We start from the raw sequence: 24,716 nt of genomic DNA, 5'->3' as shown, positions 1-24,716 counted from the left end.
GGTCAGCTGACCTGGAATGCATTTCAAGGTGCCTCACTACAACTCATCCTGATACCTGAGACAGAAAATAACAAGGTGACGGATCAGAATAATATGAAAACTGGTAATTGTTGTAGATAAATCGTTTTGACGTGATTCTCTGTCACATGCAAGCTGTTCACATCCCGAGGACAATCAGTGCTTGCTCCTCAAGATGATGTAACATCCTGATAACACTTGGCACTTACACACATTTCCCATCATAACTCCAGCTTTAGACGTGCTTTACTGTGAACCATAATGTCATTTCGCAATCAACGTCCACGCCTTCCTGTGCAAGACATTACTCTAGGGGCCTGTTATCTATACCTGGAACTCCGACAACATGAGTGTTTATCCAAGACCTCAAAGTTTGGTCGATCGTGTTTGTACCGAGGACAGGAAACAGCCGTTGAGAGTAAACTGCTCTGAAGTCTTTTGGCTTTCGTGGTTGAAAAAGTGACTAACTACAGGGACAGTCCCCAAAATACAGAGATATATCGTCAGCATTATCGATTTTCGATCACCAATTAATGATTCCTGCTTATTCGAAACTCCTACTCGATAGGTATCCATAGTTTCCCAGTATGTGAGCGCGCGAGCTCCCCAAATAATTTCCGGATTATTCCAGTTTAGTTAGTTAGCAACAGTTAGCGTCAACTCATTAGCCAGCTGGCTGACGATGGTATCACATGAGCACCCTCATTAAATGATGGCAAAAACGAGAATGGAGCGTTAGTTTAAGATTACCTCATCCGCCTGAAGTCCTCGTATCTGTGGAGAAAGTGCAGCCATAATATCCTCGCCCTTCTTCCTCCCAGAGAGCGACGACAGCGAGAGAAATGACAGTGGTCCGTTCAACGCTAGAATCTTTAGGTGTTCAGTTACTACTCTACCTCTATTATGTCTTCTATGTGTTTACACTGGTAGATACCGTGAACCTGACCTAGTGTCCACTTGTGACACCGTCGTCACTTACAGTATCCATCCTCCTCCTTTTTTTTCTTCTTCCTCCTCCTCCTCCTCTTCCTCCTCCTCCCTTTCCCCTCCTCTGAGCAGGGTTGTTGCCTCCTATACTTTACATCCTCTCCTTCCCTCGAACCGTCACCTCAACCAGAGCCTCACACGTGAGCGAGTACCTCAAGGCATCACCAATATGTTAAAAAATGTAAATAACACCTGTGAGAGCGAGAAAGAAAAAATCTTGTTTGTAAAACGAGTAACTTAGCAAAAATATAAAACGGCCAATCACAAGTGTAAGATTTATTTGTGATCTATTAAATAACTAAAAGTTTTACAGTTTTTTAATATATATATATATATATATATATATATATATATATATATATATATATATATATATATATATATATATATATATATACACACACACACACACACACATATATATATATATATATATATGTGTGTGTGTGTGTGTGTGTGTGTGTGTGTGTGTGTGTGTGTGTGTGTGTGTGTGTGTGTAAAATAAGAATGATGATACGTTTTATTTATAAAGCCCTTTTCATCCAAGGATTTTAAGGTGCTACAACTTCATGAAAACAGAAAATAAGAAATCAGAAAAGATAAAAGGGGGCAATAAGACGGGTTAATAGAAAAAAGCAATTACAAAAAGAAACAATTAAAAACAGCTTAAAACAGATAATCTTAAAAGCATCAGAGTTGGATAAAAGCATTGGTAAAAAGAAATGTTGTGTGCCTCTTTTCGAAACAGTCAGTGGATTTTGTTGCTCTTAGAGTGTCAGGCAGGCACTTCTGTCTAAGCCTTTTAAGTGGGCTATTGGACTAATTATTCCTTTTCCTGGTGTCCAAAACTAATGGTTAAGTGTATGTGTCAGACCAATTGATATACTGGATTCTGTATGTTTGTGAGATATTTAGTGTTGGCAGAAGTTTTTTTTTTTCCTATGAAAAGATAAGATGTACTGCCATGTTCACAAAGAGTGCCAATATCATAACTAACCAAAATTTCATCTCAGGAGCTCAGGAGCTTAACACAAGTAAATATTAAAACTGTGTTTCACAAGAGGCTCTTTTTGAAGGTTAGGGGTTAGTGCTTTGAAAGTTTACTATGGAAAGAGGGCTGTAAAGTTTGCCAATATAATCTTCATAAAAAAGATTTTTTTTAATCACAGAAAGCCAGTACCTGCAGAAGAATGTATGTGCTCTAAATTTGAATTTATATTATTTTGAAATCAAGGTTTTCCCCAGAAATTTGAAGCATGTGTGGTTTCACAATTTTTTTTAAGGTAATATCAATACCTGGGAATGACAAGAAATGACTAAAGATATTACAACAAATAAAAAAAACCCACAATCTGTTAGCAACCACAATCTGGAAAGAAAAATTGGTCTCGATAATGGCCTTTTGTCTTGGAAGCTGCTACTTTATCAGAGACTCATATGTAGGTGGTCTGGAGAAACATAAACAGTTGTTAAGTGGGAAATGTCAAAGCTGTTTTGGGCTGTCATCAGTCAAACAGACAGTTTGCTGGTGTTTAGTGAGGGAGTTCAAGTTGAAGGACTAAAAATCTAAGGTGAGAATATTGCAGAGAGCATTCATTCTGTTCATATAATACAGATGAACAGAAACGGCTTTACAAAGTGTGTATGTAGTAAGCCAAATAATAACAGCATACAACAACCTGTCATATGTCCCTGATTTTGGTGTAGTTTGCAAACTTGTATCCTCAAATTGCTTTTTCAGGCCAGAAAAAGAGTGGGTATACACATAACACATTTTGATGCAAAAGTATGGAGTTTTGTATTCCCTAAATATATGTTCTAATTTTAACTTGTATTATTTGTGTGCAGAAATGCAGAGTATATTTTGATGTGAAGCACATTTCAGGAGCATGTGGAATTTTTAAATCAGAGAATTTTATTTTATGTAAAAACTTTTCATTTTGATAAATGAAAAGCATTTGGTAGAAAGAGAAGATGTATGACAGCCAAGAGATACTTTAAAATGAGGGCATTTACTGTTATAATAACAGCTCTTTTTATATATATGTCAATGGTTTCTCTCCAAGTATGTTGGATGAATTTATCTGTACATTTTTTTTAGTCTTACTTACTTTTGGTCTTCGGGGGGCTTGAGCCCGGTATGTATTGTTTTAACAGCAATAAATGCCAGATGTCAACAGTTTTTTTGAACTCATGTACAGAAATGTATCTTATTGCCTACCTTTAATAAAGCATTAAAGAAACACTTACTCCACTGTTTACTTAAAAACATGTATTAATTTTAAAAAGTCTTTACAAACCAGTATTAATCACAAGCACTTCCTCTTATAAAAGCACTTGCCAAAATGCAAAAGAAAAATCCCGGTCCGTTGACCAAAACCAACAAAACAGTTGAGGGCAGTTCTACAGCTGTGAACCACTTTCAACAAGAGGAAGGGTAAAATCTTCATTTAATACAAACACCAGTGTTAAAGCCAATAAATGCAAACCTTTCCACAGACACAGTAAAGATAAACATATAAACTGAGAAAACTGATTCAAAAACTGGATATAAATAAAAAGTTTGTCTAAGATGCTCAATGTTACAGCTCACATAATGAGACATTATGACACAATGATATAAATTGCTTTTGCAGAAGTAAATCAAGATGTAACGACTCAATTTATTAACAAACCTAAAGAGATTTATTCCAATGTATTTCAATGATGTTGGGGCCTTAATATCACACTTAACAGTAATGGATGATCTGATCCTCACATTTTTTAAACGTGTGAATATTTTCAGCGATAATTTTCAATCAAAATCAAATCAAGCATAGCGTAGTTTTTCTGGTTAATGTTTTTCTGTTGACAAAAGGAGGTACTGTATACATACATACGTGGTAATAGGAGATAGTATCCTGTGACACTTGAAATAAAGTACTCTACAAAACATTACAGTGCATGTGTATCGTGACTTCACAAGATTACGTAGTTATCAGGGTTATGTCTTCTGTACAAGCAACACACAAGACAATCTGTACAACAAAAAAGTTAGTCTGACCTACAATACAAACACACTTAGGGAGAAACACTAATACAGAAGAACAGTTTGTTATTGGATTACAGTGTTTTACCGTAATTTGAACAGTATTCTACTGAAGAGTTTATGTACACTTCAGCAGTGGTTAAGAGAATTAAATATTGCTCATAAGTTGTAACTGACTGAATCAATTTCCAACTAAGAATCTCTACCATTTTGTCATTCATATTATGTTACATATGTTTTATGGCTGTTTTTAACAGTAACTTCAGCAATATTTCCATCAAGTAGGAGATCTCTGTTAGACACCCAGGATCTTAGTGCATGTTATTTCAGGTGACATTTAGAAGAGTAATGAAGTCTTTGGTATGGACTTAAGGTTTACAATGAGAACCCTCAGGGGTGTCTGTGGCTTCTTTTCACAGTCTGCCACCGGCAAAGCAAAACTTCCACATTTGATTGATAGTTAGCTGTTAACGTCAGTGCATGTACGACACAGAATTCCAAACCAAACTCATTGAACTGATCTTAAGAAATAAGTAGCTCGGATTGTCAGAGCATAGATTGGATTGCTACATTGGGAACCAAAGATTTCAAGTGCTTTATGACGCTCATTTTACAGATAAAGTGATATTTTCTGCTAAATAATCTACTTAGTGCATTCTGTAGTTTCCAAAAGAAGACCTGTTGCTCTAATGTGCAACTTACCCACAACACATATAATGTATTTACTCAGTGTATGTAAAATTTCCATTTTTCATTTTGTAACGGTTCCATATTTGTACTGAAAAAGTGCAAGAACATCCCAATCAAGGGGATTTAATTTAATCTTAGGTTAATAACTTAATTTATACATTTTCCCTCATATTGGTAATGTCATGATAAAGCGCTTGTCTTTCGCTGCCTCAGATGAACATTTCACATATACATAGAAATCTATCTCTCAGTTCCTCACAATGCTCTGTGTAACATCACTGTCTTATCAAAAGACAAAGATTTCATTTAAATACTCAATGCATATATACTTTGCCTTAAAGCCATAATCGTAGGTAAGTGTTAATCAGTGTTTTTAACGTCTCCACTTAAAAAAAATGTTGTACCACTACAGGACCTGTGCCTTTTGATACACAGTAGCACATTGCAGTCACTATACAGTATATGCATATTGTACAAACAAAGACACTTTGCTTATGTACATAATAGGGATTTAAAGCAGTTTTTTAGAAATGTTGGGTGATAATCAAATTCTGTTGCAAAATATGGCTTAAATAATAAATGTGCAAAGAGGTCAAACTATTTCACTGACTGGGATCAGTGTAGACAATATACATATATATTAGGTCATCATTATTATTATTATTTTTAGTCACCAGTGACTTTTCATCACAGGGATAAATCAAATTAATCTATATGTATTAATTTGGGTTAAAACCCTAAACGATAACTATAAACTGAGAGCAAACCTTCAAACATATTTTTTTAAGTAGAAGCAAATGCACTGAAACCAGAACGACACCCAAACATCCTACATGAAGTACTTACACAGAGGTCAAACCTCTTCATTTCTCTTTCTTTTGGTACTTGACATTTTTCATGAATCTTTTGCACATGTTTAATTCACAGCATATTGTTAGAAGTAAAATTTGATGGGCTGTATTTTATGCTCTAAATGGATTACAGCTGTAGTTGCAATAGGTTTGATTAAATGAGATATAAAGAGATAATGTTGACATACATTTTCACAGTGCTTTCAAAATGTGAAAGTCAGAATTTGTCATTGAAATGACATATCAAACATATTATATAAAAAAATGTCTCAGGATTTTCACACTGTCACCTTGGTTTACATGTTGTAAATGCATGTCATCAAACAAGGTGAAGTGGTGATCTCTGATTAGAGGGAAATGACCAGCATTTTAATCAGAGTGTTGCAGCATTATTGCAGATCAGCCTGGCACTTGAACTGGACAAACCTCAACATATCCAGAATTACATTATAAAATGTTAAAAAAAGTACAAATAAATAGAACAGCAAATATTGATCAACCTATTGTACATGACTTAAAAACAACACTCGTTTTAACCCATCAACCCAACAGTTGGATGATCTTTGCTTTCTAGCCAGTCAAGTCCACTTGAATGTGCTGTCTCGTTGGTTATTTGCTGAAACAGCACATCGTTCACAAACTCCTCCTCCCCGGCAGTATTTTGATATTGCCCTTGCTGCTGCTGGTTGGGGTCAAACAGGAGGTTTGTATCCAGCGCATTAAGGTCATTGATGCTACTGGAGAGCTCCGATGTCATTCTGATTTCACAAGGGAAATCTGCCCCGCCTGACGTTAGCTCTGACACCTGTTCCATGAGCTGACTGCCAGCAGTGAGGCCGTTGTCCGTCAGAAGTTCTTTGACTGAGCTGCTGAAATCACATCGCTGATGCTGCTGGTGATCTTCTTGACGCTGCTGTGAGCTCAAAGTTAGCATCATAGACTGCGCCTGTTGCCCCTGCTGATCTCCAGACACTGTTTGGCCTCTACCATCACTCATCTGTTCATTAATAGCACTTTCCATGAGGTAATTCGGCCTCTGTAAATTGCACGTGCTGCTGGAGTCAGAGTTCATCATGCTGAGGTGATTGTCACTGCAAGTCAGGTTGGTGTCAGACTCAAGGATCTGGGTGAGGTTCATGCGAGCAGTGTAGCCAGAAGGTAAATTATTAATGCCCAAACCCCGCACAGTGTCATCATGGCCCCCATCCAGTTTACTAAGAAGGACACTGGTGATGTTTTTGCTGTTGCATTGTTGGCCCGGTGCAGGAGGGACCTCTGTTTGCATCATGACATTGAGTGGCACAGAATGACTCCTCTGGGCCATGCTGCTCACCCCAAGATTAGCCTGAGTGTTTGCAAAGATATTTAACACCTCAGGTGTCACAGGAGAGTTGAAGGGAGACACGACTGAGCGAGGGATATGTGAAAGGTTTCCTGTGGTTCCAGTAAAATTTCTTTGATGCACAGCAGGGCTCACGCTGCGACATCGAAAAGCAGGTGAACTATTCGCTTTATTATCCAGAGGGGCAGGCACAGCAAAGCCTTCCTGCTTTGCCATGTTGACCACCTGCTGCTGCACAGGGGAGATCGGAGTCAAGCGGCCAAAATGGTTGTCATGGTGTCTTGCGTGAGGGACTGCAAAGGCGTGCGGTTTTTGAAACTGGTCGCCTATCAGACCTTGATAGCTGGGAAGGATTCCTACTCCGCTGTTTGACTTATTTAAGCTCCCACTGCTGCTGTTGTAACTGTTACTCATCCATTCTAGCCTGGTTTTGTCGGGGTGGGTGGCCATCGGTCTCTGCATGGGTTTCACAGGGCTGCTAGAGACGGTGCTGCCGTCATGGAAACCGGTGATGCTGGAGTTGATGGGTGTGAATGCAAATGGATTTCTGCACTCCACTGGACTGGGAGGCACGTTGCTGCTGCAGTTTGAGTGAGGAGTACCAACCGGGGTGTGACGGCTGCTTCCCAACGCGCTGTCCACTGGGGTAGTGGAGGCCATGCGGAAGCAGGGGCTCTCCCCGGTCAGGCCTTGGGCTCCACCCATGATTTCTGATGTGGGTGTGGGTGTTGGAGTTTTCATTGGGTTGCTGCTGCTGCCACTGCTGCTGCTGTTTGTTGCCTGATAGAAAGCAGTCATGGTCTGATTGGTAGATATGATGTTGTCTGACATCACAGCTTGTTGACTCTGCAGTGGCACACAGTCCCCAAATCCCTGCATATTATTGAGCTTCATCTGCTCCTCCATCTGCACTAGCTCCTCCACGATGCTGTCCTGTGTCACATCATCTTCAAAAGAAAAGTAGTCCATGTCATTCTGCGCTGGGAGCTGGCTCGAAGATGGGACTTGATTGAAGAAATCTAGTGCTTCGGTGGCAGGGTTAGACTGCATATAGATCTGTTGTTGTTGTTGTTGTTGTTGTTGTGGGTCAGAGTTGGAACCAACATCACTCCCACCCCGTTGTTTTTGGAGATTATGTCTGTTAGGTACAGCCACTGTGTGCCCCTGCTGTTGCTGTGTTAATGCCTGACTGACTGTGGTGCTAGTTTCCATAACAGTGGAAGTGTTTTTCCTCTGCATCAAGCTTGCTGTTTTGGCAACAGAGTAGAAGCCACTGGCTCTGAAAGTAGAAGTGCACAGCGCGTGGTCCTGAGATGAAGAGTTCATTTTCATCTCTACCTCCCTGGTCACTGGTGCACTCTCAGGTCTAGCTGAAGCTCCTTGCTTAGGGATGTTCACAAATGTGTTTATAGTCCCATATCCAGGATCTGCAGCTCCCTCTGCTGGCTGCTGGGGCATAAAAGCTCTTTTGACAGGAGAAAGGTCTGGACTGAGTCCAGAGCGCTTCCTGAGGCTTTTTGTGGCAAATAAAACTTCCTTTGCTGATATTAAACTGCTGCTTTCCTTAAATGATGAAGCTCTGCTGGTATTAACTAAAGAAACAGTGCTGGTTTTCGTCGTGGAGGGGGTTAAGTGCATATTATTTGTAGTATTAAAGTTATTATTGCTGCTTTCCACAGCTGCCACAGTGATAGTGCTTGAGAGGGACGTTTTGTTATATTCAGTGTTGTTTGCTGTTTCTTCCAGACCAAGGAAACCTTTAGTCTGAGGTATAGGCACACTTGCAGCCCTCTGTCCAGCCCCTCCAGCTCTATTTGTCACTGCTCTTTGAGCCAAAACTAGACTGTTAGGATTTTGTGATTGGCTGTTTTTATGTATAGCTTCTACTTCCATTTCTACATCTATGGTAGGCGTGTCAGCAGTCGATCCAGGCCTGGCCACCAGGGCCAGTGTTGGGACTGCAGAAGTGCTCCTCATGCTTTGATTGTAGCTGATGTCCTCTGCAGCTGAGGAGCTGGTAACGCCTGCAGACGCTGGCCGCAGACTGCTGTTTGTGTTGGAGGTGGTGGTGATGCTGCTGGTCAGTGCGGGCGATATGGCTGTCATCTTCATCAAACTCACTGGGCTGACATGACAAGTGGCCATCACAGTCTTTATGGAGCTGTTGCCGATGATCATGGTAGACGGTGAGCGTATGGTTATAGCAGGCGAAGGTTTAGGCAGGATCTGTGCATAGCGTTGCCGAGCAGAGCGTTCTCCGGCAGGACCGGCAAGGGTATTTTGCAAGGGTTTTTGGCTCTGTTTCACTGCCTGAACAGGCTGGGTCACCATCTGGAAATTTATGGGCACCACTTTGCTCTCCACCGTTCCCATTGGACTGGGGGACATTAGCTGCCGTCCTCTTTGGGCCTGTAGAAAGGGAAGACCAGTCAGACAGAGGAACAGTTCAGTTCTTGTTTATAATCTGAACAACCCTCCTTCAAACTATCACTTGGGAATAACCAAGGCAGCCCATGTAACCTCTTCAGGAAGTCTGGACTATTCAGTAATATCATCTTTTTTTATGACAGGTACAAAAACACACTGAGATGTGCTCAACAACAGATAAAAACCTAAGATATGCTTTGAGGACTGTGCTAAAGGATGACAAACAACCAAGCATAATAATCTGTAACTGGGTAGACTACGATTGTTCAGGCTGATCGAAATCCTGCTTTCTCACCGTGACTGGGCTTGGTACAGTGGCAACCACAATGCCGATGGTTTGCTGAGGCGACGGAGGGGCAGGACTAGCACTGGTCAAGCTGTCTTCGGCCTTCTTGGCCTGTCCCTCACCAGGAGAAGGTGACTGCAGCTTCTGCTCTTGTTGTTTCCTCTGGATTTTCCTCTGTAGCTGTTGCTTTGCATCAATTGAAGGAGAGGACAGCGTTGTGACATGAGGCTGGAAGGTTTGAGCTTCAGCGGTGGGGATGAATGCTGACACGGTTGGAGAAGTCTGAACCTCTACAGAGAGGAAAAAGGGCGTTAGTTGCATATCTTGGTACAATTATTTAAAAACACAAAAGAATCTGATTTTCTGAATATACCAATGAATAATCTGAGGATCCATCATGTCAATACGGTCGAACAACACCTTTACAGTCATTTTGTAATGGTTTATCTCCTTTGCTTGGCCGTTGGGTTCGGCAGTTTTCTTAAACACATTTGAGGAAAAAAGTGTAAGCACCAGGAACATATGGAAAAAGTAGAACCAACAGGTCCAAGAAATACAGCTAATTAAATGTAAACTTACAGCGACACAGATAACTTTTTCAACTCAGAAAGATTATATCCTCCCTCAGTTTTGCAGTCTGAGGTCGGTAAATGCAAGAGCACTTGTTGACTCTAATGTTATTTTGTAGTGTGTTCATCCTGCAGAAGCCTTTGATATCAGTAAATATTAAATTATCTATGCTGTTTTCTTTTATACTGACTGTTATCAAAAAGGCAAAGGTTTCAGGAATTCCTTCACTGTACCCATGAAACAAAGCAGCCTGGAATACATGAGCAGTAACAGCTACTTTCCACCAGAGGTTACCACAGACCACATTCAACACACTTGGGGCATGAATCAGACATGAGCTAAGTCTCACCTGTTGTTGTGCCTGTTGTGATGGTGAGAGCTGCTAAAGACTTGTTGCTGATGTAATGGCTGTCAATTAGGAAACGAGCCAGATCCTCCACGGCATCGAACTGACGTTTAAGCACCTTTTGGGCCCACTCACACACTAGATCACACGCTGCAAATCGCACCTCTTCTTTTATGCTGCTCAGCTGCCCCGCTGACTCCAAAAGGTCACACTGTATCTACACACAGGACACAAGTTAAATGTAAAACATACATATCTATACACGACCCAGTGATAGAATAGGAGCAACAGAGCAAAAAAAAAGACAAAAAAGGGGAAAGCATTTTATGATGCAAAGTTGTTGGGAAACATCAATAAAGAAAACATAAATGAGCTTACTGTATCCCCGGTTTTATGGATATCCAGTGTAGGTAAAGACGGCATGTGAACAAAAGGCCTCTTTCTTAGTCCACTGTAGCAATATGTAAGCTGGTGTTAAGATCAACAACATGATTGAAATGATGATTGAAACTCTATAGTTTTACATATAAGCATTTTTTAAACATTAAGATGACAGAAAATCTCAGGAACGGGCAGATTTTTTTGTGAATTTCAATGTTAGCCAAAGACATTAATAATACTGGGGAACAATTTGAAAAAAAAAGTCTGTCGAGTTAGATTTGTATGCTGATAAAAACTAAAATTGGCATGCTGATATCAAAATTGCAGTCATTTTTTTTTCTAGCATGTCAATTTTTTTTCTCCACAGCTTACCCTCCAGATTGTCAAAATTCCACTGTAGAAAGACTTGCCAGCTGATTGGACTCATCTACAGTTAAGTGGCAACTTGTTTGTGCAGTCACAATTGAGACAGTGCAGTTAGAGGTGTGTGCAGCTCCCGATAAGTCAGTACTATCAATATCTGCAAACAGACAGCTAGCATTATAGGATTTAATGGGATTTGTGCTGGCTTTTCTCTTAACCTTGTAACCATGGGCAGACCATTGTTAGTTCTATTTCGTTTTGTGCTGTTTTTTTTAGTTTTCAAAGCTTATTACTATTCCATCTTAGTGTTTTATTTAAATAGGTTTATATTTACTTCATTCCAGAAAAGGATGGGTACCTTTCACATCTGAAACGATACAGTACCGTTGGTACCTGGCATTTGGTATCAGTACTCACCAATAACTCACCAACTTTTGATACTTTTGTGTGTGTTTATGCAGTAACAAACACTAACTTGTTTAATAACAAAATCTCAACATTATTCATTTCAACATATTTATTTCTCAGTAAATAAAAATGCAATGCTGTGTTCCTGTCTAGTATGGAAAATCGCCTACTCTTCCACTCCCTCACAGTCACAAGGATGCAATCAGGAACCTAAACATGGTATTGTTTGATTTTAGGTTAATTGGTGCTCAGTGTTACAGATGGAATTTGGTCGGTACCAATAAAAGTATCATCCCTAGTTCTTGATCATGTCTCCTCCTGTAGCTCCTCCAGTGGCAATATCCTTTGTAAAAACATAATATTGTTAAATAATCATTGCAGTTATGCCTGTTTCTTTTGTATTTTATTGTATGTCAATATTTGAAGATTTTTATAAAACAAGCACATCCGTTAAGTAAAGTATTTTTCCCCCCTTTTTTTTTTAAAGAAAATGAGATCCTATAGCTCAAAAACTTGACAGAGAAAAACTGAGATCAGTTCTGAATACCGCACCCAAAAATTAGTTACCTAACTCAACAAAATTTGTTTTCCCCACAGTAAGTGAATCAGAGAACTTTTCAAGACTGTCATTTAAGATCTAACTCGGCATGTTATCAACAGTTTTCGTTCAAGTGATTTAAATCATGTGTCCTGCGCAAAAAAATTCATTAAATACAGCAAACAATAGTGGCCTTGCTTTGCGTCGGTGTGCCTCATGATAGGAATAAAATAAGGTGATATTAAGGTACCTATTTTGAGATTTAATGCTAACAGAGAGATACTTAAATACACTGTAATAAGTTATTTTCCTACTGTGGTGAAAAGGTGTTAAGACTAAAAATACTGCCAGTTACACTGTTGTACAGCTAGGATTTCAGCAGTTTGTGGATTATTTTATGATGGAGTTATTAGGCAGAAAAATAACTAACCCTAGCTACTATAAGTCTTCTATTCATAAAAAAGAGGAGAAAAAATGCTTCAATGAGAAATAATTTCTAATTTTTCACACTGTAACTCATAACTGAATCATTTATGATCTCAACCTATATCATGGTACTTTTGTTCACCAAAGTGAAAAAAGGTCATGGGAAATAAAAAAGGAGATAATAGTGTCCTGAAGGTCAAAATCACAGACCCCCTCTGAGGGGCCTCACTGTATTATGCTTGTGCTTCTGAGGCAGAGGGGGGACTTTATTTCATTTCACATCTATATTTAGAGAGCTTATGAACTGCCACAGCAGATGGTCTGTGACCAGAGACACAGGCCAGACAGTTTAAACCCGTTCCAGTAAAGGATATTTAGATTTCCCTCTCATGCCAAGTCGACGGGCTTTCATGTTAGGGAAGACATTTTTCATCATTTTTCCAAAGTCGGCAGCACTTAGCGGGTGGTAGTTTAGATTGTCACAGAAGCTCCTGAAAAAAACATTAAAGACAGAAAAAAACAGATGGATGATTAATAAAATAACAGAGCAATACGTTAAGTTTTCAATCAAACCAGAGTTTATGTTGTGAATCTTTAAACCATATCACTAAACCAAGCTTTTAATGTTTGCATCCCTGTCTAAGTCAAGGTCACAAGAGTATCAAAGTACTATTACTTGTTTATCAAAATTGAAGGTAGAGGAATAATTTATGGAACCACTTAAAGAAATTAAGCACCAAACTCTGTAGCTTCCCTCGGTGTAGTGTTAATGACTCCTCTAATTAAAAGGCACTAAAATGGGTGGTGGAAACCCAAAAACTACATGCTACATGAGAGTACTAATAAGATGTGCAATGAAAACAAATGATAATCAAATTAACGTGCTGTTCTGTAACTGTTTGATGAGTCAACAGGCAACTCCATGAAAAAATAAATAAATAACATAAGACGTCTTTTCTGTGAAAAATGCCAGTGTCATACTGATGCCCTGGTGTTTCTTTACTAAGTGGTGAGCTAATGCAAGTTTAAGAGTATAATAAGTAAAGTTAAAAGGTGTGGAATTGCAACACTAGAGTTTAGTAACAGCTCACACTTTGACACGTTTGTAAATGAGAACATGCAAACTACTCTGAGTGTCACACATACCTAACATTCCCATCTAATAGAAAGCACTTAGTAGCTTTGTTATGTGTTGATACCAGCTCCAAAATGCTTTCTTAGAGACTTTTTTAAACATGTATGAAGTCTGCAAAAAGATTTTTTGTTTTTTTAATGTGTTACAACACAAAAGAAAACATTTGCTAGTTTTAAAGCGAAGCACGTACTGTCTCTTTAAAGCCTCTTCACCTGTCTATCTGAAAGGCGCCAATATTTCTAGAGGCCACTATATTTCTGATCTGGTGGAGTTAAAAAGACAGTTACATAACACTGTCAGAACATTTCAATGGCTGTCTCAGACTTTCCATTCTAATATTACCAACACATGTTGCTCTCTGTGATTCCCATGCCGGCTGGGTCTATTTATACTGATGCTCCGGCCACCAGAGTAAGAATCTCACACATTAGAAGCTGTATCCATTCAAAGATCCAACTCCAATGAAGAATATTAAATACATAGTGAAGTCTACGGTCCAAGAAATACAAACTGAGTTTTTGTTTCATATCTTGTGATAGCTGGGAATGAAACGGTTATGGTGGTGAAACATTTATTTGTATATGCATTATATCAAACATGATACCCCATTCAAACCTACTTGTATTCATCGTAAACTTCCTGTTTGGGAAGAGAGGTCTCTGGGTATTCCTCTAAATGGTTGCGGATCCAACTGAACGCATGCATCTGCTGCGTGCGGCTCGATGACAGGGCACTCTGGTCACTGAGAAAAGATTTGCAAAAGTAAACAACAGAAGAAACCAAAGTGTGTGTGTTTCTTTTCATTTGGTGTCACTGACAAATAAACCGTCTGGCCTGTCATAAAGCAACTGTTTTCTCACCTTTTCTCAGTGTTGCTGCTGGGACCAGAAGGCAACTTAAGGTAGAGGTAGAGTTTTTCAATGTCAGAGAACTTCTCCACATCTTGCTGCAGAAATGGAAAAAAAAAATCTTTATGTTAGGCCTTTCATTCATCAACACAAAATAGTAAATATGTACTCCTGTGTAACTAGGGATAATCTAGTTACACCAAGGAGCAAAAGCATTATGGAAGTTAACGTGATGTCAGAAAGTTCACAACAGTGAGGGAAATTATTGGGATTTTTGCTTAGTTGTCTCACATACAGAGGCCATCATCCTCCCAGCTCCCAGCCTTCATCAGAACTAAGCAAGTCTTTGATGCATGTCTACCCCACTCGCTTCTCTCTATTTGTTGTCCTCTTCTAGCTAACAAATCCACATATCAATTAATCATTTGTTTACCAGCTGCTGGAATACTTGTCATGAAATAGGGTTCGAAACAGATCTGTCTTCAGCCCTTACAAAGTTGAAGAATCTCAAATTAATGAGATTCACATCAGCATCAGCTGTAATAACACAAGTGCTGTGAGCATTGTAAATATCATGCCTGGGAAACTTTAATCTGGTGTAATTTTTTCCCATTCCTAAGTTGGCGTTGAAAAGTAAGAGTTGAGAGGAACTTTGAGCCTGGTAGTGTATGAGTTTGAAACATAAACACAGTGTATTCATAGGGACATTAAGTGAAGTAGTACCAACATAGCATGGCTGCAGACAGACACAGAGACAGAACAGGGGAGCGTGTAAGGTGAACTAAAACCCTCTGCTGTTAGCATTTCTGCCGAGACAGCTCACTGCGCTGAGTGGACAGACATATGTCTTTGCTTGGAAATATTCACTCTCTCAATTGGCTCCTAAGAATAAATGCTGTCCTGTGTGTCTTCTCTCTTTAACTACTTGGTCGTTAGGGAACTACAGCTGCAGGCACTAAACCGCCATGAGGAATACAAGAAATAAAATCAAGTTTTACAAATAAGTTTTTAAACTTTCAAACTGTTTTTTGACTGTATTTCAAATGGAGTCCTGCTGAAACTTTTATGTTTTAATTCAAAGGACATTGTAAGTCTTTTTAACATGACTCACCATCAAGGACTTACAATGTCTGTATGTTACTGTGTCATCAGCTCTGCTCAGTAAACTTACTTCGAGCTTTATGCAGAGCTCATTATTTCCTTGCAGATGGTGCACCTGTTTGGTAATTTTGTACACTATGAGATAGGCAGTTCGTCACACAATGTGCACCAAATCGGGACAGTAGTCTTGGATCGGCTGTAGTTGAACTTACTCAATCTTACTGTAGTATCGCCATGATGCAAAGAACTGTCATTTTGCTATTTAATAAACTGTTCACCAACATTGGCATATTGCACATATTTTTTCAGAATAAGTTCAAGAGTGATTACTAGCATAGATTGTTTTCTAATTAAATAAAAAAAGTCATCTGAATTTTTTTAGGTTTTTAGTTAAAGTTTATTCCAGAAACTAAATTAGCTTCTTGAACAAACCTATAAAAACCAACAAAAAATATTTCACTATATTATAATTGCTACTGCTGCAAAACATATGCTGTGTTACTCAAACATTTCCAGTAGATACAGAGCTACAACAGGGCTGTGCTGGGACTGAAGTGAGATGCAGTCTGATTCTTTTTATTTTTATCTGCTTTTTTAACTGGGAATTGTCAACTAAATTGCCTGTATAAGTTAAGTTTTCTGACTCTGAATTAAAATAAAAACTATTATTCCTTTTTGGTGGGGAGCTGTAACTCCTTTAAATCTTATCACCCTAGTTTATACTCCTACGTTGACTCTACCCCATGGTGACCGATGTGGTCATGTTTTTGTTAGACATGGTGATAAACAAAATTTGACTTGATTTTGTGAAATCTTGGTTCCCACCAAATGTGTGGGGCTAAACCATTAGCCAAATAAATCAAGAAAAAAGAAGCATTTCATAACATCTGTACAACATTATTAAATGATGGGGTCCCTTTCAAACAGGCATCCTTTGGAGCTCATGGGGGTTACACAACACACTGATTTGTACTCCATTCATAGAGGAGACAACTATATGATGCTGGTTTACTGAAAGAATATCTGACCTATTCCTGACACTGTCGTCAGAGGTTAATCCCTCGTCATCATTCATGGAAGCTCACCACACATCAGTATTTGTGTCTCTGGATTCAGCGGCCCCTCCCACGGACTCCAAACTGAACTTACCTCCTGTGGATTGTTAACTTTACCTTATTCTGGAAACAATCTTAAACTTAAATTTTAAAAAATACCCCTAAGAGCACAAGTATCCTTGAAGGCTGTACTTGCACTCTGAGTATTTTTTTAAACAAAGTCTTATAATTTTTCTGTAGTTCCTCTAATGGACAAAGACATGGCACTGTGATCAAAGCCTTGGCAGATGTAAAAAATGACCAAAAAGTCAACCTCCCTGGCTTATTACAACTGAACAGTCCCTAAAGATGGATTCTTAAAATCTTATTCAGGTTGTCCTGCTCTTTTTATCTATGAGATACTTCAAAATAAGTCCATCACCAAAGAAAAGTGCATTCTATTTCCAAATAAGTGGATTTTCAATATTATCACAAATCAAACAAAGTCAAGGATGAACAGCAAGAAAAGTTGATGATAAAATTAGTCTTACCAGGTAACAGTTACACCAAGACTACTCACCAGAATGTTTTCCACCTTTGATTGAACAGATTTGCTGCAAAACACAAAATATAAATTAGTATGAAGCCGTTGTAACGTGAGTGCTTGTGTCTAAAGTGTATTTATTTATAAAGCGGAGGAATGTTTGGCATGTGTCGACCCTCCCTGCAGCATCTCTCAGGTCATATATCCCACACCAGGAACACATGTTGTCATATGTAAAAAACAGAGAAGGACAGTGTGGTAACATTGTCTATGGCAGAAGTACTTTTATTCACACAGGGCAGATTCTTTTTTTGGAGGGGGGATTACATGTAGATTATGTTCTTACTGTAATGACAACTTTTTAAAATAAACAAACTGTCTCCTCAGGCTTCCATTTTTACTGTGTTTTTCTGTTGACATCTGCATACTTGTGTCCTCTGTGCACTCTACATTGAAAGGCCATTAACACACAGACACATATAAAGTTCTGGCAAAAGGCATGAAGCAAATTATTTTAACCAAAGAATGTCACATGCAACTCAGACAAAACAAGCATTAGAGAACACTCATCCAGGATCATTATACTCATTTACAGTAAACCAATGAAGGAACCACAATGAGTCACACCAGATACATGTAACACCTCTCTACGTCTGGGTCTTAATTAGCAGATAGGTCAAGTTATTGTGGATAGAGAGACAGAAGGTAGGGTGAATTCAGAGACAGGTCAGAATCAGGGTATGCTCTAAGTCCAGGACAGGAACAGTTCACTTTAATTCACTGTTACCAGGGGGGCTGGGGATTTCCCAGTGCAGGACAGGCCGTCATTAAGCTGTTTGTGAGCAGATTTGGCAGCCAGGTCAACTCAACAACACCTGAGATTGAAATTAGAAAATGTAAAACAGACTAAGATGCTTTTAAAAACAGTGTAGGATTTATCCCCTTGGATGGTTCTGCCTCTGGTTGAAACACTTGAATGAAAATCAACATCCTCCTCAGCATTACTTCGCTGATCATTATGACTTCGCGTGAATACAAAGTGATGGTGTAAACAAACTTCCTGACCCCAAGACTGTCTCATCCTGTGGTGGACATCTCAGGAGCAGGCCGTCAAGGTGAACGTCAACATTCATGCTCTAATCCTCTTAAGGGTTAAAGACATTGGGGGCAGGACAAATCAGGGGCATAGGGCTGCATATGTAGGGTGGAGAGATACTGATCATTTTTGGGGAGGATAGAATTGTTCCCACTAATAATCAAGCAAAAAATCAATACTGAAGCTAACTTCAGCCACGAACAGCTGTTTATAGGTGTCTCCCCAGATGATTTTAACAGAAAAACTACCTGGCACCAGGTGCGTACTTTCTTGTTCCCTACTAATGTTCAGACAACACCTCTACTCTTAAGAGCAAATTAAATATCCTAAATTGCTAAGGAGGCTCTGTTGCCATCTTTCAGCTATTGTGCTTTCCTGCAGTTGAGTCTTCTGACATTTCTTTGCTGTATGACATTTAAGTGTTAATGGTTGATGTATTTCTCATTCAGACACAGTTTCTGTAAGAGCACAGCCTTGAATTACAGCAACCACAGACAGTGTAAACAATTAATCCTATTATAATATACTTTTCATCCAGTCCTTGCAGTAGACATATTAGAGTTCATTTTACATTTTCACTCTGTGACTTTGATACTGGTCTTCCTTATCAAGTAGAGAGAAAAGCATAGCTCAGACTGGTGCATTTGAAAAGGAGTAGTAATTAGATAAAATTATAATGAGTCAAGTACAAGTACCCCAAGATTGCCAGTGTCTTGCATCTGAAAATGGATGGCTTGATCAACTCTGAACCCTCTGTCAGCAGACCATCCCTACAACGTACTACCATAACTAATGGTATGGTTACTGTTGAACAGCAAAAGAGAAGATTGCAAAATATGTGCTATATTTATTCATCAAAAGCTTATTTAAAACAGAGAGTTCACAGCCCCACCTTTCACTCCCCAGCCTGGACAAAATGCATTCCATCCAGCTAACACATTATCAAGTAAAGTGTGAATGCTCTAGACTCCATGCTTGGACAGTGAATATAAGTAAATAAATAAAAATAAATAAATAAATAAATAAATAAATATTTATTTAAGGCTCCTTGAGGTGGTGAAATGTGAGTGGGAGAGCCATTACTAAATCACTTCTGGGAATGTGATATACTTATGCAATTAAATTTGCCTGACATCTTTCAGATACTTTTAAGATTGAGGTCACGATTTAAACTGTAGTTAAGTTCGACACTGCCATTTTTAGTCCTTTGTTTAAGATCAAATTCAGGCGGTTCATTTTGTAAATAACTTTTTAGGTACCTGAAGTTAATTATGCATACATTACCTAAAATGTGATGCACTGCTGCAGATTAAACTATCACACTTTTAGTATTGGTAATAGCACATTTAACAACACTTTACAAGACAAATCGTGTATAATACTAAGGAGTGGTAAAATTTCCTATCACAGTATTTAACCAGTGCTTATTCTTCTTATACTTATATACACTGCTTAAAAACACCTTGCATACCGGTGTACTTCTGAGTAGTTCTCCATCATGATATGGTACCTGCACTGAGACCAAAGCGCTCACAGTAAATTTAATATTGAATATTGATCGATCTCTGTGAAAACATCAAAGCCTGTGCAGATCGCCATGTAAACATCTCCTCACCAGATGGAGTTCTTGATCCGGAGCTGCAGGGCACTGGCTTCAGCACCCTGCAGCCCGGGGAGCAGGCCGGGCAGGTTTCCCCTCGCCCCCTGGTCCGGCTGCTGCTGGGGGTCCTCTTCGGCCATACTGCTGGACTTCAGTACCGGAATGCACTAGACTGGACTGGACGGGAGGTGTGAAGGATGGGTGCACTCTTGCTGCAATGTTAAGCGACATGGACCAGAGGACGTTGCGATGCTAACGGGACAGCAGCGCGCCCTGTTGTTGTTGTTGTTGTTGTTGTTACCGCCCAGTCCTCCTCCGACATCGCTCGCTGTAAATCCGGACACTTGTGGAGAAAAGAGGCTGTTTGCCGCAAAACTACAAGTCGCTTTCAGGAGCCTGGTGATGCATGAATGTAAATACGGTTGTAGCCACTGCACAAACAGCTCAAAACATGTAGCCCGTCCCTCCGGTGCGCTGAGCCCCTCACGTTATGGGATTTCGGTGCATGTGCATGGTGAGTAGTAGCTGTTGGTCCAACGCATGCGCATTAAGACCCCAGAAAAAAAAATGCAGGCAGACAAGACCAAGCTGATCCAGTCATCCAGATCCAGAACATGTCACTTTTAGAGACAAGTTAATGTTTGCAAACCAAGTGGTTAAAATAGCTGTAGAGGTATATTTTCTACTCTTCAGAGTCATTATCACTAATAATTTTATTTATTTTGAATTGATCACCTGTTGTCAAGATTTTCTATGCGGTATCTAGCAGCAAACCCTGTTGAAAAGAATTTGGCTTGATAAGTAATACTTGGTTATAATACTAATTGCAGAATATGGGCCAACAGATTAGTGACAAAGACAAGCGGTGAGGTTACATGACAAAGCATTATGAAATGTAGAATTTTAAAAAACACACTGGAAGTACAAATAACACCCTACTGGGGTGATAAAAGGTTTTTTGGTGGGCGGATGGGTTCATGACTTCCTCCAGGATACAGCCATAGACTGTAAACGGTTTAACTAACAGCAGCGATTACTCTGCGCAATGTTTACCAATGTGTCCGTACAGGGCTTCCGTACAAAGGGAGTGTTGTGTGTTGCTGAGTAACCAGAGACGCTCGGTCTACTTCAGTGAAGATGGCTGGAAGAAATTGTGATAAAAGGGCCTCTACTCCCCGGCTTTCAGTGTCACAGGTTTGTACTCTCACTCTTCCCATTTATTTTTCTGAACTAGTGAAGTATTTCAAATATTTTTAGGAATGATTCAATTTGGTTTTATTCCAACAGGTACAGCTCACGTCTTTCAACAAACATTCCCTCGAGCTAACGTTAAATAGCCCTCTAGCCTGCCACACACAAATGCTGGGGTTTATTAAAGGCAGAGTATGTTTTGTGATGTTAGTAAGGAAGCTTTGACAGAAAATATACCAATTTCTATCAGTCAAGCTTCACCCTCACGATTGTGACGCACATTAGTTCGTACTGAATACAATCTAATGCACTGTTAGACCTCATCTTGGATTAAGACTAACTTCTTCACTATTTTTGTCAGAGACGCCCATCCTCAAGCACTAAACCAGACATGTCCAAGAGAGTTGAAGAAAGACCCCGGGTCAAATCTGCCTCTGGTCCAACAAATCAGCACAAAGATGACCTCTTTGCTCAGGAAGAACAATACAGGTAAAACAGCATGTTTCTAACTACACTTTATATACTTAATTTAAAAAAAAAATGCAACTTTCTCTTTGTCTCTCCTTTATTCAGACTTCTTAATGCAGAACTGGAAGCCAAAACAGCAGATCTAGTAAAACAGACAGAAAAACTCATGGTAAGGTATCAAAACAATAACAAAACTTTGCTAAGAAAAAATATGTAAATGTATATGTTTGTATATAGTGATTTGGTTTTTTTACACAGTCTTACTTTTAAATGTGATCTTTGTTTCTTTATAGAGAGAACAGAATGAAGTTCTGTCGAAGCCCCTTTCCACACTCCTCCTCACTCCCGCTGAGGATGAAAATGATTTAAGGTAATAGAAATCTAGTGGTTCATTTTCTGAAACAGTGTCTTATATCTAAGTTAAACATTAAGGTTTTTTTTTTGTTTTTTTTTTTACAAACTTTTCTGATGCATTCCAGCATGATAAGGACTCGTCAGTCTTCGGCACAGGAATGCAAAGTGAAGGTATGAGTTCAGAGTATCAAATCAAGCTGTTTTCTCTAACAATCTGCTGGCACAGTTTGTCTGGGCTGCAGGCCTAAAAGCATGATTGTGATTTTAGTTTACATTCCCTTTCTTAGGTGTTAATGAAAAAAGGGGCTGCTTGTACAGGAAAGCAAGGAAAAGAGCTTTGCCATGAAACAGTGTAAGTTTAATTGTATATTATTTCATAGGAACATCATGTGATGAGTTGAGTATATTCTATAAAATGTTCTTTACAGGGTTACTACAAGGTTTTAAAAAGTTTATTGATTATCAGGACCCGCAAGATGTCTCAAGTGACTGATTCAGCAGCTGTAGGAGATGGGGATGATTTCTTTCTGGCCAGGACAATTCAAAGCATGGAGGACAGGATGCAAGAGGACACTGTCACCTCTGAAAATGTTTTGGATGATGTTGGAGGCAGTGTAGTATCAGGTATTTTTTTGTCATAGTGCTAAGAAATTAAAATATATGTAGAATAGAATAGAATAGAATAGAATAATTTAACTTTGCTCATTTAATACATTTTTCTTCATCATAGTTGGTTTAAGTTTTTAAGTAAAGATGGGTTTTGAGGACAAGGGTAAATTGGTATCTGAAACATTTTGAGAAATTCTTGCCTATTGTGACATTTTGCTACATGAGAATTAATTTGGCATTTAATTCTAATGGGAGCTTAAACGCAGATTAAGATGTTAACTTTGTATTTGTTAAGGTGTGTCAGATGCTCAAATACGAGTCCTGAAGGCGAAACTACAGATCATGCAAGAAGAACTGGATCAACTCACATGTGAATACTACAAAAAGGTAAACAACTGTACTTACACAATGATAAAGTTGCAGCTGTTGTTGCTCCTCCACATTAGCAGAGGGAGACAGAGCTCAACTGAACATCCAAGAGCCATAAAGAGATAGCAAATGAGGCAAAACACAAACCTGATACACCTGTCAGTGAAATGTGTTGAAACAACCAGTTTTCCTGTAAAGTCCATCTTTTCAAAAGACGAGATTCTGATCGTAATGCAAAACAGTTGTCTTTGTATAATCATTTGAACAGTTTTAAAACAGATATGTTTGTACTTAAGTTTGTGTCTTTTCTGCCACAGGATGATGAAAATGCAAAGCTCAGTGCAAAAATAAAGGAGTTGGAGGAGGATCGAGCCAGGCTGCAGAAAACAACAAGCATTCAGCAAACACAGATTGAGAAACATCGAGCTTTGGCTGAAGAGTCTACCAAGAAATGTGACGGTCTTCAAGTGCAAGTGTCAGCCTTACGCAAGGTCTATAGCATTTTGTCAAAGTCAGATTATTTCTGAATGACAAACCATCATTCATCCGCCGTCACATGTGAATTTCTGATGTGTGATTTCTTCTGACTGGTCTGTGTGTAGGAGATAGAGAACCAGAGCAGATCCCAGAAACAAGCAGCAGCTGTCCAAGGCACTGTGGAGGTTCGTCTCAACAGAGCTTTGGAGGAGGGGGAGAGGTTAAAGACTCAGCTGAACAAGATGAAACAAGCAAACAAGGTAAGCAAACATCATGATTGTCAAATGCTATTTGTTGGAATTTTGTAAAATTTTACCATAGGCATTTAGTGATTTCAAATCTAAGGAGATAATAACGGTCACAAAGAACTGTTATTTATTTGAACCCAAGGTATGTATTTAAGTAATAAAATGCAGCTTTAAACAGTTTATTTTAAACCCACGTCGTTCTGATTGTCAGGGACTGAAGTCTTGTGTAAAAAACTCTCAGTAGAATACATTCTTGTGTGAACAAATTTAAAAGAAACTAGATATATAGATACTATTGATTCTAAATTTGATGTTACAAACAGAAAAATCAATAACTTAGACCTAAAGCAGAATTTACAATTAATTTTAAAAAATGTACTAAACTGTAACTCATAAGACCTCAAGTGGCTTGTTGCACAAGTTTAGTCCTGATTTAGTTTCACTGATTTTAGTCTTTCGATGTTGTTTCATTAAGGATAAGACAAGCGAGGAGCTCCAGAACCAAGAAAAACTACTAACTGAGAACAAAATGCTAAAAAAACAGAAAGCAGAGCTCATTGTGGGCTTCAAGAAACAACTCAAGCTGATTGACACTCTTAAAAGACAAAAGGTAGGAACGTCAACCATGTGCAGTGAAAACCCATCCTCAGCACAGTGTATGATTTTAAAGACAGTTTCTTTCTTTTTCTTCCTCTTTTCCACAGATGCATTTTGAAGCTGCAAAGCTGCTCTCCTTCACAGAAGATGAGTTTATGAAGGCTCTAGACTGGGGGAAGTCATGAGCATTGAAAATTCCATCATTCTACTTCTTATTTGGTTGTTGTTGTTGTTGTTGTTAGAGAATGTCCAGAGTTGGACAGATTTGTTTCGAATAACAAATAACAGATCATTCCTCGATCTAGTTTATTGAAAACCTTGCACAACTCAAATAAAAATATCTTCCAGTTACTCTGCTGTCATAAAACAAGTGCTTTTAATGAT

At 38.9% G+C, this 24,716-nt stretch overlaps 3 protein-coding genes across 4 annotated transcripts in view; 1 reads left to right on the top strand and 2 right to left on the bottom strand.

Moving 5' to 3' along the window:
* Positions 1 to 1,057, bottom strand: part of nedd4a (NEDD4 E3 ubiquitin protein ligase a) — a 29,039-nt gene extending 27,982 nt beyond the window's left edge. Inside the window, exon 1 of the mRNA XM_074666149.1 lies at positions 769 to 1,057. Coding sequence (XP_074522250.1) covers positions 769 to 813 — 45 coding nt within the window. The 5' untranslated portion in view covers positions 814 to 1,057. The remainder of the gene's footprint in view (positions 1 to 768) is intronic.
* A 2,591-nt stretch (positions 1,058 to 3,648) lies between these two features.
* Positions 3,649 to 20,165, bottom strand: LOC141787616 (DNA-binding protein RFX7-like). Its single transcript, XM_074666156.1, has 9 exons — positions 20,035 to 20,165; positions 17,360 to 17,393; positions 14,657 to 14,742; positions 14,416 to 14,538; positions 13,036 to 13,152; positions 10,924 to 11,008; positions 10,549 to 10,762; positions 9,639 to 9,919; positions 3,649 to 9,325 (listed from the first exon to the last, which is right to left on the bottom strand). The coding sequence occupies exons 1-9, from the start codon at positions 20,157 to 20,159 to the stop codon at positions 6,107 to 6,109; spliced, it is 4,284 nt and encodes a 1,427-aa protein (XP_074522257.1). The 5' UTR covers positions 20,160 to 20,165; the 3' UTR covers positions 3,649 to 6,106.
* Positions 20,166 to 20,393: 228 nt separating this feature from the next.
* Positions 20,394 to 24,576, top strand: LOC141787615 (testis-expressed protein 9-like). 2 transcript variants are annotated; one of them, XM_074666155.1, is made up of 13 exons: positions 20,394 to 20,533; positions 21,089 to 21,213; positions 21,572 to 21,699; positions 21,784 to 21,847; positions 21,972 to 22,048; positions 22,167 to 22,203; positions 22,320 to 22,384; positions 22,499 to 22,656; positions 22,937 to 23,028; positions 23,328 to 23,501; positions 23,613 to 23,747; positions 24,211 to 24,345; positions 24,440 to 24,576. In XM_074666155.1, exons 2-13 carry the CDS (start codon positions 21,157 to 21,159, stop codon positions 24,515 to 24,517), a joined length of 1,200 nt encoding a protein of 399 aa, XP_074522256.1. In that variant the 5' UTR covers positions 20,394 to 20,533; positions 21,089 to 21,156; the 3' UTR covers positions 24,518 to 24,576. The 2 variants fall into 2 exon arrangements, with proteins under 2 accessions (XP_074522256.1, XP_074522255.1); XM_074666154.1 differs by having other exon boundaries at positions 22,158 to 22,203.
* The last annotated feature ends 140 nt before the right edge of the window (positions 24,577 to 24,716 follow it).

The sequence above is a fragment of the Halichoeres trimaculatus genome, unplaced genomic scaffold (genome assembly GCF_033239565.1).
Source record: "Halichoeres trimaculatus isolate MK-OKI-2021-1 unplaced genomic scaffold, fHalTri1.1 fHalTri1_scaffold_3, whole genome shotgun sequence".
NCBI lineage: Eukaryota > Metazoa > Chordata > Actinopteri > Labriformes > Labridae > Halichoeres > Halichoeres trimaculatus.
Note: the sequence above shows the minus strand (reverse complement) of the source record. Positions and strands in the feature narration are given on the sequence as shown.

What these genes read in the sequence shown, in the direction of transcription:
- LOC141787616 (XM_074666156.1), bottom strand. Translation starts at nt 20,159, where the DNA reads ATGGCCGAAGAGGACCCCCAGCAGCAGCCGGACCAGGGGGCGAGGGGA. An exon ending in GAAGTTTACGATGAATACAA is followed by an intron (nt 13,153 to 14,415) that starts GTAGGTTTGAAT and finishes TGTTTTTTTCAG; the next exon opens with GAGCTTCTGTGACAATCTAA. An exon ending in CACAACAGGCACAACAACAG is followed by an intron (nt 9,920 to 10,548) that starts GTGAGACTTAGC and finishes TCCTCTCTGTAG; the next exon opens with AGGTTCAGACTTCTCCAACC.
- LOC141787615 (XM_074666154.1), top strand. Translation starts at nt 21,157, where the DNA reads ATGGCTGGAAGAAATTGTGATAAAAGGGCCTCTACTCCCCGGCTTTCA. An exon ending in AACAGACAGAAAAACTCATG is followed by an intron (nt 21,848 to 21,971) that starts GTAAGGTATCAA and finishes GTTTCTTTATAG; the next exon opens with AGAGAACAGAATGAAGTTCT. An exon ending in GAGCTTTGCCATGAAACAGT is followed by an intron (nt 22,385 to 22,498) that starts GTAAGTTTAATT and finishes ATTGATTATCAG; the next exon opens with GACCCGCAAGATGTCTCAAG.